The sequence below is a fragment of the Mastomys coucha genome, unplaced genomic scaffold, assembly GCF_008632895.1.
Source record: "Mastomys coucha isolate ucsf_1 unplaced genomic scaffold, UCSF_Mcou_1 pScaffold5, whole genome shotgun sequence".
NCBI classification, from domain to species: Eukaryota; Metazoa; Chordata; class Mammalia; order Rodentia; family Muridae; genus Mastomys; species Mastomys coucha.
Window position 1 is genome coordinate 105,916,689 of NW_022196911.1, and position 12,124 is coordinate 105,928,812.

The following is a 12,124-nucleotide window of genomic DNA, read 5'->3' on the forward strand; positions in this document are numbered from 1 at the left end:
CAGAAATCCGCCTGTCTCTGCCTCCCAAGTGCTGGGATTAAAGGCGTGCGCCACCACTGCCCGGCTATCTACGCTTTCTTACATTTTGCTCAGGAGGCCAGACAGTGGGGTCAGTTACACTTGGGCTCAGGTCTGGTAGGGCTAGGGCTTTTTGGTAAGTCAGAGAAAGAACAGAAATTCAAGGGCACCAAAAGCAGACCATAGTAATGTGCATAGTATGACATTCCCACTTACATTCTATGACCCAGGCAAGTCATATGGCCAAGCCTGAAGATTGGGGTAGGCAGCTTGTCTACAGAGAAAGATGACAAGGGCAGGGAGGAAATAGGTACTTAGGAGAGTGGGAGAGACAGAATTTGAACCTAAGAATTGAGAGTGTGAAGCTCAGTCTGGTGCAGAGAATGTGCAGAAGAGTCGGGAAAATTACTAACCGGTAACTAGATTCAGCTAACTGACAGGAGCAGAGTAAGAACGCAACAGTGTGCCCTCCCTCCCTCGGATAGCTAGAAATTGATGATCTCAGTAATGGTTCTGACTCACTGGAATCCGCAAGACTAACAGCAGAATGCTTTTGTTACTTCAGAATTATCTTTAAAATTTGGTTAACCAGAATACAGTCCCAAATAAGACTTCATTTGTGAAGGATATGTGTGTATGTGTGTATGTGCATGCGCTTGCACACCATGTGCAGTGCATATAGTGTTTGTGAATTGTAGTGTATGTTACTGGGTACATGTGTGTATGCATGCATGTAGAGGCCAGAGATTGATGTCAGGTACTCTCTGGCTCTGGCCCAAAGATTTATTTATTACAATGTAACACACCAGAAGAGGGGGTCAGATCTCATTTGGGATGGTTGTGAGCTACCATATGGTTCCTGGGATTTGAACTAAGGACCTTCGGAAGAGCAGTCGGTGCTCTTAACCGCTGAGCCATCTCTCTAGCCCCCTTTCTTTTTTTAAAAAAAATTATTTATTATTATAAATGAGTACACTGTAGCTGTCTGTCTTCAGACCACCAGAAGAGGGCGTCAGATTTCATTATGGGTGGTTGTGAGCCACCATGTGGTTGCTGGGGTTTGAATTCACGACCTTTGGAAGAGCAGTCAGTGCTCTTATCCGCTGAGCCTTCTCACCAGCCCTAGCCCCCTTTCTTAACTTTTTAAAGCAGAAACTCTCGCTGAACTTGGTGTTTGCTGATTGGTTAAATGGGTAGACTAGCTGGTCCAAATGCTAAAGGAATCTGCTTTTCTCTGTCTGCCCAGTGCTAAGATTTATAGATGTGTGTATCCACACTTGGCTTTTACTGGGTGCTTGGGATCTGAACTCAGGTCCTCATGCCCGCATGGCAGGTTCTTGACCAATGGAGTTACTTCCCTTCCCTAATGGAGTTAGCCCCTCATTTGTGATTTTTTTTTTTTTTTTTTTTTTTTTTTTTTTTTAGTGAAATTTTTTTGAAGAGATAATGATTAGTTTGGGTCTAGACTTTTCTTTTATTCCTTCCTTTCTTTTTTCTTTCTTTCCTTTTTTTTTTTTTTAAATGCTTTGAACTTAGGGGAGACTTGTTTTGTAATTCTGTGCTAATGTGGGACAGGATCTTACTGGTTACGGTTACTAAGGACTACCCATATGAAATGAGTGAATTTTCTAAAATATACAGTTTTAATGAGTGAGAGACTTGACATTTAGCCAGTTTAAAAGGGCTTAACAGTGGAAGATCTTCCCACCCTGCTACTGCCTTTCCTGTAGCCAGTGTTCCGGAGGTAACCTGTGGGCATTTACAGATACATTCATTTTGGAAAGAGTGGTTTATTTTCCTCTTTTTGTGCATGTTTATGTATGTGTTCATGTAATAAAGAGTGTGCAAGGCTGAAAACAGCACAGCACTTGGTCCATTCCCTAGTAGCCATCCATCTTGTCCTTTTCAGACAATTCTCTCCTTGGCCTGCATCTTCCAGGCTGGCCAGCCGGTGAGCTGGGACTGTCTCGTCCCCAGTGCTGGGATTACAAGTTTGTACCTTGTCTCTCTTTTTCAAGTGGGTTTGGGGGTTGGACCTCAGGTCCTTATGATTGCTCAAGCACATTATTGACTGAACCGTAGCCCTGTCAGTTACATGTGTTTTCTAACACAGGGTGGTACCCTGCTGTATGAATACAATAGAACTTTCTACTGGTCTTCATTTTGGCTGTTTCCAATGCTTTGTTTTGAGAGAAAAAAAAACTAATCAGATATGTTTCCATATAGATGTCATTTCACACATGAGCTTGTTTTAGATCTAGTAGAAGCGAAGTACTAGAATACTGAGTCACAAAGTAAGTGTGCTCAGGGTTAGATACATACATGGAAAATACAGTGATTTTTGTTTTTCTTGTTTTGTTTTGTTTTCTGAGTTGATAGCTTCCCTCTGAAGAAATAGAACTCTGTACTAGTAGATTGACTAGTAGAAAGGAGCTCTAGTGGCCTCTTGGTAGTCATAGTCCTTGCCTTTTCTTGAGATGTATAAACTCCATGGATTGGTCTGCTTGCCAGAAGTAGGACAAGAGCTAGCTATGCAGGATTCAAATAGTTTACAGCTGCCTCCTCTCCCCCCATGGGGCTGCTCTGTATAGCTTTGGCTGTCCTGGAACTCACTCTGTAGACCAGGCTGGCCTTGAACTCAGAAATCCACCTGCCTCTGCCTCCCAAGTGCTGGGATTAAAGGCGTGCGCCACCACCATCTTAGTTTGCGTTTTTTAAAATTACTTTTAGTCTAAATAATTTGCTTATTGCTAAGTTAATTTGAATTTGAGAGATGTTTTGGAGGGGGTCAAAGAATGGATGAAATGAATGAAGAAATGGAAGGTGACTATTAGAAACTGGTTAATTGAAAAGGAAATTATAGATTTCAGTCTTCATGTGGCTTGACTCGTTGCCACTAATGGAGTGTCCTGGGCCACTCTAGTAACCATACTGGAGTGATTTTTCTCAGATTTTACTCTGTTGTCCTGTTCACCCCTCTTCCCCACCAACTTGGAACTGATTTGTTCTTACTTACATGGGTACTGGAAGAGGTTTGAAGTGAGCTGGGCTATCACTGGGATTTGAGGGACTAGCTTTCAGATTCTAAATAACAACCTTTTTTTCAGGAGGAGGCAAGACAGATTCAGTGTCTACAGAAAGCTGGCATTCGTACTGACTCGAGGGAGGATGAGATCTCTCCTCCACCCCCAAATCCAGTGGTGAAGGGCCGTCGGCGCCGTGGTGCTATCAGTGCTGAAGTTTACACTGAGGAGGATGCTGCGTCCTATGTTAGAAAGGTATCGTGGCTGTCTAAATGGTGGGACTGTTGCCGAGGCCTTTGCAGTCAGCTGTGTTCCTTTGATGTGGATATACTCTACTGCACAGACAAGACAAGGGTGCGCTTGTTAGCGTTTGAGAACAGACTTGTGCAGTAACAAGAGAGGGCAAGTAGTGACTGTGAACCAGTGAGTAATTCTGTGCTCCTTGGTAGCAAAAGCAGGCAGCCCTCCCTTCCCTTAGCTCATGTAGTCAGTCTCTTGATACCCTGGAATTCAGGTTTGGCTCTAACCTTTTATCTTACAAGTTACATTCATCCTGGTCAGCTCTTCCTCAGAGCCTGCTAGTCATATGAGTTAGGCTTTTCCATTTAGGGGAAATGGGTTCCAGGCACTTGATGCTTGTGAAACTAACTACAAAATGATCAGTTGTTATAAAATACTTAGTTATGCCTCAGAATAATGATCTTTGTCTAGGTGTTTTCTATTTATTCGTTAACTTGGAATCAAGTACACATCCTTAAGTATAAGCCTGGCTCTAGGCAAGGGGATTAATCAGTATTTGTTGAGTACTTTGTGAGTCATACAGGTATCTTGTAGTGAAAACATTAACTCAAGTATCCTTGTTGAAGTACCATTCTGTGGCATGGCATTTAATTGAAATGCAATTTGCAGGTATGAAGTGTCTTTGGTTTCTAGGTTCTCATTCGGTCTGTGTTATTTTTCTAGGTTATTCCAAAAGATTATAAGACAATGGCTGCTTTAGCCAAGGCCATCGAAAAGAACGTGTTATTTTCACACCTTGATGATAATGAGAGAAGGTAGGTGCAGTTTCTGTTCACAGTTTCCCAGTGGGGTGGCAGTGCCAAACTCATGCCACTGTTGCAGGTTCTAGGCATTTACCTGTTCATCACCTGATAGGACTGAGAACCTGAGAGTTTTAATGCTAAGGGTTGAAGTCTAACTCAGGTCTCTTCTGTCCTGCAGTGACATTTTTGATGCCATGTTTCCAGTCTCCTTTATTGCTGGAGAGACAGTTATTCAGCAAGGTAAGGACTGCTGGCGTGCACTGTGATTACAAGAAAGGTGTGTGTGTGTGTGTGTGTGTGTATTTGTGTGTATTTATGTATGTGCACAGATATAAGTGTGCTGAGTCTTAATTGTTCATTAAGCAATTCTCTAAGTTAAAAGGAACAGTTAGTCTATGGGATTAATATTTCAAAGGGAATACCTATTGGATATTGTATAGAATTTCAGAACAGTAATTCTCATGTCCTTTTTATTGATTAATAATTTAATAACCACATTTGCAAAGCCACCCACACTCTTTATTGGATAGCCCATCTGTTACATGGCTGTCTGCCTCCTGCAGAAGCTTAACCATTTTGCCCATGTAGACAAGAATCTTATCTATTGGATGTTTTCTCTTTTTCTTATTCCTAACACTTTCATGGATCTCCATAAGCCAAGTATTTCCCCACCTTTATGGCAGGGTGGCTGTTTGTTAGTAACTGTTGAGTTGTTTGTAGTGTTGTACATTCCGTAGCAGTTAACTTTGTATGCATAAATGACTTAACATTTTTACAATTATATTTTGTGATTTATTTTGTGTATATGTGTGAACACATGCAGGATTGGTGTGTGGCTCTCAGAAGACATCTCGTGGTTTCTCCTTCCTCTGTGTGGCTTCCAGAGGTCAAACTCAGCTTGTCTGACTTGGCAATAGATGCTTTACACTCTGAGCCTTCTCAAGGGTCCTATAAGTTGCCTTATTAAAGTTCAGTTTAAAAGATTGTGAGATTACCAAAAGGAGTGGTTAATTTCATGTTGTTGTTTTTTTAAAGTTGTTTGTTTTTCCCTTAAGTTCAGTCACTTAGCATCCACCCATGAGTTTACTATTTTATGTTAAACAGTTATGATTTCTTCATTAATGATCCTGACATTTTACTCTTTTTTTAGGTGATGAAGGGGATAACTTCTATGTGATTGATCAAGGAGAAATGGATGTAAGAGTTAATAACAGAAAAATATGTTGATAATCTTGATTTTAACTTAATTTCTAAGCAGTAAGCATAGTGTTTGCAAGGACAGATGATGATAGGCTTGTTGAGTCAATTCCATCAACACTTGCCAAATATTTTTTTGACAGAGATTTTTTAGAGGTAGCTTGCCTATCTATACCTGCCGTTCACTACTTTCACTGGGGTAGCATTGGAAAGTGCATGGATCCTATGGTGTAAGAACTCAGGGCACCGCTGTGAAATAGTTCAGCTTTTAAAAAGTATGTTTTTTTTTGTTTTTAAACTAGTGAAAAGAAGATGAAAATTGCATTAGTCTCAGGATTATTAGAAAATTCAGTGACCTAATACACATAACATGCCCAGCACAGCATTTTGTAAATGTATGTCATTTGATATTAATGATTGCCTGAACATTTCTCCTCCTCATCCTGGTAGGGCACCTTTATCAGATCATTTAGCCTGTCAGAAGTTAATGCTTCCCTGCTCTGCTCTGCAGGTGGAGTATAGATCCTGTTGTTTAGACAGTTCAGAGTTCTTTCTTTTGGAAAAGTTTGAGAATTAACACATTTGTATATCTAGACAAACACATTTTGATGTCATCTTTATTTTAGGTCTATGTCAATAATGAATGGGCAACCAGTGTTGGGGAAGGAGGGAGCTTTGGAGAGCTGGCTTTGATTTATGGAACACCCAGAGCAGCCACTGTCAAAGCAAAGACAAACGTGAAACTGTGGGGCATCGACCGAGACAGCTACCGGAGAATCCTCATGGTGAGAGGCTGTGGGCTTAGACTTCTGACCCATGTACAAATGCTGAATAGGATGGCCAAGTTCAAATGGGGATTGGACTGGCCTTAAGCACATGATGTCAGTTGAAGCCATTCAGAAGTAAGCATGTTCTCTAAACTGAAACTGGGTGATCAGTAATAAACTCATATTGCCTTCCTAGAGGACTGTTAGAGCAAGAAGACCATTGAGGCATTCTGCTTAAGTAAGACTGCTTGAGCAATCTGTGATAATTTTATAGAGGTGCTTTAGATGTTTTAGTCAACAGTGCTAGCCATTCTGAATTGTGTTCTTAAGTTTCTGTGGTGCCCATATAGCTATTTGAAAATAAAACTGTGTGTGGCTGGAGAGAGATGGCTCAGCAATTAAGAACATGCATTGCTTTTGTCATAGGTCCAAGTTTGGTTTTACCAAACAGTTTACAGCTGTAAATCTAGCTTCAGGGGATCTTACGCCGCCTTCTAGACTCCATGGGCACTCAACTCCTGTGCACAAATCTGTACATAGACATACACATAAGTTTTAAAAATATGCCTTCTTATATGCTTTGAAGTCTTTGTGTATTTCTTTTTGCTTAAATAATGGGTTTTTTTTGACAGTTTCATACTACTGGACCTGAGGGAGAGGGTGTCATGTCCCTCTCACAACTTTGTGCACTCTGTGCACATACACACACATACACACACATACATACATACACACATGTGTGTGTATATGTCAGTATACTGCCAGTGTTCATTAGCTCCTCACCTGCAGGCTTTCTGTCATGTGCACCAACTCCAGGAGTGCTCCAGACCCTTATCTGAAATGGCAGTGTTTGCACATAGCGGGTGGTCTGTGTACCTAAGCCATCACGGGCTTAGCTGCCATAACTTACGTAAACTAAACACCGTTTAATAGATTGTCATACACTCCATAGGAAATGACAAGAAGAAAGTCTGCATGTTGAGCAATAGTGTGTTGTGGAACCTGTGGCTTTGTTATATGTAACATGGACACATGTACATATGCACTTACATATGTGTATGTAGTAGTGCTGAGGTCATTTACCTTGCGAGCAAAGCTTGTCATAGAACATAAAACATTCCTCTTTTCTTTGAAGGATACCCAGTAAACTTTGTCCTAGATGAGATCCAGAGTGTTGGAGGTGGGATGGCGATACAAGGCTAGTTATGCTTAGGACTGTAAGTGGCAGGGGTCTGTTCCCCGCGTGCAGCCTGTGGGGTTAATTTTGGGTCGGGGAGGAAGTCGGCTGCAGTGTGGAGATCTCAGTGGCAGGCATGCATTAGCCATTGGTTGCCTTTAGGGAACTGCTTGGCATCTCACCACCTGTTGGAACTGAGCACTTCCCTGGGCTGTGTTCATGCTGCTGCTTTAGGGTCCTCACAGAGGGCTTTGGACAGAACTGTGCGGAGCTCACACTTGAGTGCCGAGACAGTCGGTTAGAGCCAAGACAAGACGCAGGAGCAGCCAGCTTCGTGTTTATTTTTCTTTTAGTTTGTTTAAAATGTAAACGTAAATTTTTCTGCAACATTGTGTGATAATCACATCTCTTTTGGACATTACTTTTTTTTTCTTTTTTATTTATAGGGAAGTACTCTGCGAAAGAGGAAGATGTATGAAGAATTCCTTAGTAAAGTGTCTATTTTAGGTGAGTTGGAAAATTATATGGAGAATTGATAAATTGGAGCATTTGTGGTACTTGTACAGCTTTTTACATACATCTTATAGTTCATGTGTGTTTTCATTTTTTAAAATGTTTATTGTTTTGCTTTTGCTAATCATGCCACATTTTGACAGTGTTGAAAGTTTGGCAGAGTAAATGGTAATTTTTCCGTATGTTCAGTTTGCTAGCATATGGCGAACCCCCATAATCAGACCTGGAAAGCTGTGTGACTGCATAGATGCTGCCCTTGCCTTTCACACAAGTGTGTGTGTGCTTCGGGCAGTCACAGTTCCTCCTCCTGCTGCTGCAGCTTCTGCAGCTTCTGCTGCTGCTCCTAGGAATGGGTTCTGATGGGGTTTGTCTGAGAAAGTTACATATCTTTGTTGGCTTCTTTTGAAAAGACCCACATACCTGTTGAAATTTAAAAGTGAGATGGTCAATTGACCATATCTCTATAGATGTCCTTACGTAAACTGGAGATGTCAACCCTGCCCTGTGTGGGGAGTGGGTAGGTGACAGTCTGCCTTTGCATGTTGCAGACATTTCTCACCTCACTTGTCATTTGAAAGCTGTTTCTTTAGTTACTTGAAGGTTTGCTTTGCTTGATGGTAATGTTGAGAATTGCATTTTCTTAGCACTTTTCTAAAAGCTAACAGAGTAAAAGGAAGGCTCTGAGGGTCGTCTGCAGTAGTAGGCGAGTCCTGCTGAGGCTTGGAGCCACTGAAGACAGTTGCGTTAGCCAGCCTTTACCTGGAGGAGTTCTCTTGGGATGTACAATAGGGATACTAGTTGGTTACATCTCTGTAGAGTTTGGTTTTCTCAACTTTTATTTTTTAGCAATACCAGATCTGTAGAGGATTTCTTTTGATTCTTCCTTTTCAGAGTCTCTGGACAAGTGGGAGCGTCTCACAGTAGCTGATGCATTGGAGCCTGTGCAGTTTGAAGATGGACAGAAGATTGTGGTGCAAGGAGAACCAGGCGATGAGTTCTTCATCATTTTAGAGGTATAGAGTTCTGCATTTGATTCCTTATAGTGGATCACCTAAAGGAGGTGCAGCCAATTCTGGTTTGTAGCTTTAGTTTTTAGGGCTACCTGACAGTTTTATTTAAAAGTTATCTTTTACTTCAAAATACAACTTTGTGTGTATTTAAAAATACAGTTTTAAAGAGTCAGAATCCTGCAAGGGCCCTAGACATGATTGGTAAAATTACTCTTTACTAAAAAGCCCCTCAGCCATAACAGATATGGTGATTCTGAGCCAAAGTGCTTAGGCTATTTAGTAATGATTGACAATTGTAGAAGTTACTGTTAGCTAAAACATCGCCGTACCATCCTGCTTGCCAAGCAGGCCCAGATCATTGCAGCTTCAGAGTCTGCACTCTTATATCACTGCAAATGCAGCCATGGAGATGTGAGCCCTTAGTGTGTGAGTCTTTAAAAAGCTTATTTTCCAAAGATGCCGTAAGCTTGAGCTTGACCCTTTACATAAAGTTTACTCACCGAGTCTCAACTCCTTTGTAAGTGCTTGAGCTTGATAAGAGCCTCGATGGGACGTGGGTGCTGGTTCAGTGGAAGCCACAGTTGAAATAAGGAACCAGCGGCTGCACAGTATGAATCCCCTCTGGGTCAGGAGCATGTGTTTAGCTTCTTGCTGGTGTGATTACAGGGCACAGCTGCTGTGCTGCAGCGTCGGTCAGAAAACGAAGAGTTTGTTGAAGTGGGACGACTGGGGCCTTCTGATTATTTTGGTATGTTAAGTTTCTTCATAAGAAATACATGGTTTAAGTATCTATGGGACAGTGTAGTTTTCCATAATTCGTTTTGTTTTTATTCCTTTACTTAGTTTTGGTGTAGTATGTGGCCTGGAACTCACTCTGTAGACCAGGCTGCTCCCAAACTCCGAGACCCACCTGTCTCTGTTTCTAGAGTAATGGGATTAAATGTAGGCACCACCATACCCTGCCTTTATTGTTTTTGAGGCAGGGGCTCTGGTAACAGTGCAAGCTGGCCTTCTTCAGATCTGCCTTAGCCTCCTGAGTGCTGGGATTTTAGTCGTGATACCTCTTAGATTTCTTAACCTATACTCTTTCTTGGTTCTCAGAGAAATACTGTAAGACTTAACTTTATTCAGTTACTAGATGGACACAGACACACGCATGCATGCATGCACGTGCATGCACATGCACACATGCACACATGCACACCTGCACAAGCGCTTATGTCTTATGTAACCTAGACTGCTTGGACTTCATTGTACAGTGACTCTTGTTCTAACCGGTCACCTTCCTGCCTCTGGCCCATAAGTGTTGGGTTGTAGGCATGGCTGTAGGGACTTTATTATCTATTAGCCAGTAATATTTTTTAATGTACAAATGTTGTGTGGCCTCTCCTAAGTTAGTAGAAAAGTTGCAGTCTTGTTCACTTGCTCAGAAGTGGACTCTTTGAGGAAATAGCTTCCATACGTGATAGTCCTAACTGTTTCTTTTCCAGGCGAAATCGCCCTGCTGATGAATCGTCCTCGGGCTGCCACTGTGGTTGCCCGTGGCCCTTTGAAGTGCGTTAAGTTGGACCGACCTCGGTTTGAACGCGTCCTTGGCCCATGCTCAGATATCCTCAAGCGAAACATCCAGCAGTACAACAGCTTTGTGTCACTGTCCGTCTGAGATCTGCCTCCTGTGCCTCTCTCCTCCCCAGTCCATGCTTCACTCATGCAGACTGCTTTCTCTTCCCTCTGCAGCGCCAAGTGGCCACTGGCTCCACAGCTTCTTGTCTCTTTATACTAAAGTTGCTTTATTGCACCATTTTTCATTGGGAGCATATTGAATGCTCATTCACAAATAAATAAAGAGTTGTATGGACTTGGCTGTCACCGCTTCTCTATGCAGTACTAGTGTTCATCCTGGGCAGTGAGTGCCGTGCTGTCTGCTGAGGGCGGTCCCTGCACCACTGAATTACCATAATGTAATAACTGTGCAGGGGCTGTAAGTGACAGATTTCCATTTCCATATGACACAAGTGACATACTTAGACTGTGGCCATGTTTGCTGTATTTCTTTATAGAATAAAAGATTTTAACCTTTAAGGATTAGAAGAATGAATATAGAAAAATCCTAGCACAGTAGAAAGACATCTGCCTGTAATTAAACTAGTTTAAGTGTGGGAAGTGCCCAAGTTTTGCTAATTACCAGACATTGCAACTAGTTCAGCCCCTTTCAGCCTGCTTTGGTCTGTCTATTGCTAGTGTTTCTTCTCCAACCCTGAAATATTTTGGTGTGGCTGGCTGTCTATCCCTGTCTTCTAAGTTTGAAGTCATTTGTGGATGACAAGTACTGGGCCATGACTTAACTGCACCTGTCTGAGCTCACAGATGCTGATAACTTTATTATCCAGCTGGTGCCAAATACTGATGATGAGATGCAGAATTGCAAGAATTTGAGGTCTTCACTCTGGGTAGTTAACTATGGTTAACTAGTGTGACCTGCCCTCAGTTAGATTCTAGGACATTGGAATTACTGAGAATAGACAAGTAGAACAAACTCCAGAGAGAAGGGAATGGAGGCAGTGTTGCTGAAGGTGGATGGAGTCAGGTGTCCAGAAGCAGGAGGCTTTGTGTGTGAGCTTAGTCTCTGTTAGTGAGGGTGGGTGAGATGTGGCTGTGTTGTGGTCTGAAAGCCCACCCCGCTGAGAGTCCTGCCTTTTTCTGTCTGACCTTGAATTTCTCTTGTAAACTTTCTTTATTGTTTTTTTTTTTGTTGTTGTTGTTTGTGTGTGTGTTTAAACTTGTGTTCTTAACTGCATTTCAGTATTTTCCAGCCTTGTGTGTTACATTATTCCAGTGATAACCCAACAGTTTATTTTTATTACTGTTATTTTTTAAACAGAATTCACAGTTCATAACTAGGCACGTTTATCTTGTGGTTTATGTACAATGTCAGGTTCTATTTGGGAGTGACTGCATTTTCCACGTGTGTCAAGTGGTTCTGATCAACAATCCCCTCCCTTTCCCAGTTAACTTAAATTGTTGGTTATGATAGATTTTTTTCTTGGTAGGTTGAAAAGCTTTTAGATTGTTACTAACTTGGGAAAAAGTTTCATTTAGGTTTTAGCGGTGGGGTAGAAAGCTACCTTGTTGCCATATCTAAAACTTCATAATCTATATTAAATGAGGGTTTTCTGTACTTACTTTGTGGTTGGCTATCTTTTTTATATTTAAATAAAAATTATGTTACTAGCTTAAAGCTTAATTTGATATTTGTTTAAATGCCAAAAATGTATGTATGTGAATGATGTAGAACGCCATAAAATGCATTTCATGTATATATAACCCTTGGTGTGTACAGAGATAAGCACCCTGCTTTCTAAGAGTTCTGTGCTAG

At 41.6% G+C, this 12,124-nt stretch overlaps 1 protein-coding gene across 2 annotated transcripts in view; it reads left to right on the forward strand.

Annotated features, from left to right (window-relative positions):
• Prkar1a (protein kinase cAMP-dependent type I regulatory subunit alpha) overlaps nt 1-11,979 on the forward strand; it is a 17,822-nt gene extending 5,843 nt beyond the window's left edge. For both annotated transcript variants that reach the window (XM_031350463.1, XM_031350462.1), the window contains exons 3-11: nt 3,126-3,296; nt 4,005-4,096; nt 4,263-4,324; nt 5,235-5,281; nt 5,908-6,066; nt 7,672-7,732; nt 8,630-8,751; nt 9,415-9,496; nt 10,239-11,979. In XM_031350463.1, the coding sequence (XP_031206323.1) occupies nt 3,126-3,296; nt 4,005-4,096; nt 4,263-4,324; nt 5,235-5,281; nt 5,908-6,066; nt 7,672-7,732; nt 8,630-8,751; nt 9,415-9,496; nt 10,239-10,411 (969 nt within the window). In that variant the 3' untranslated portion in view covers nt 10,412-11,979. The remainder of the gene's footprint in view (nt 1-3,125; nt 3,297-4,004; nt 4,097-4,262; nt 4,325-5,234; nt 5,282-5,907; nt 6,067-7,671; nt 7,733-8,629; nt 8,752-9,414; nt 9,497-10,238) is intronic.
• The last annotated feature ends 145 nt before the right edge of the window (nt 11,980-12,124 follow it).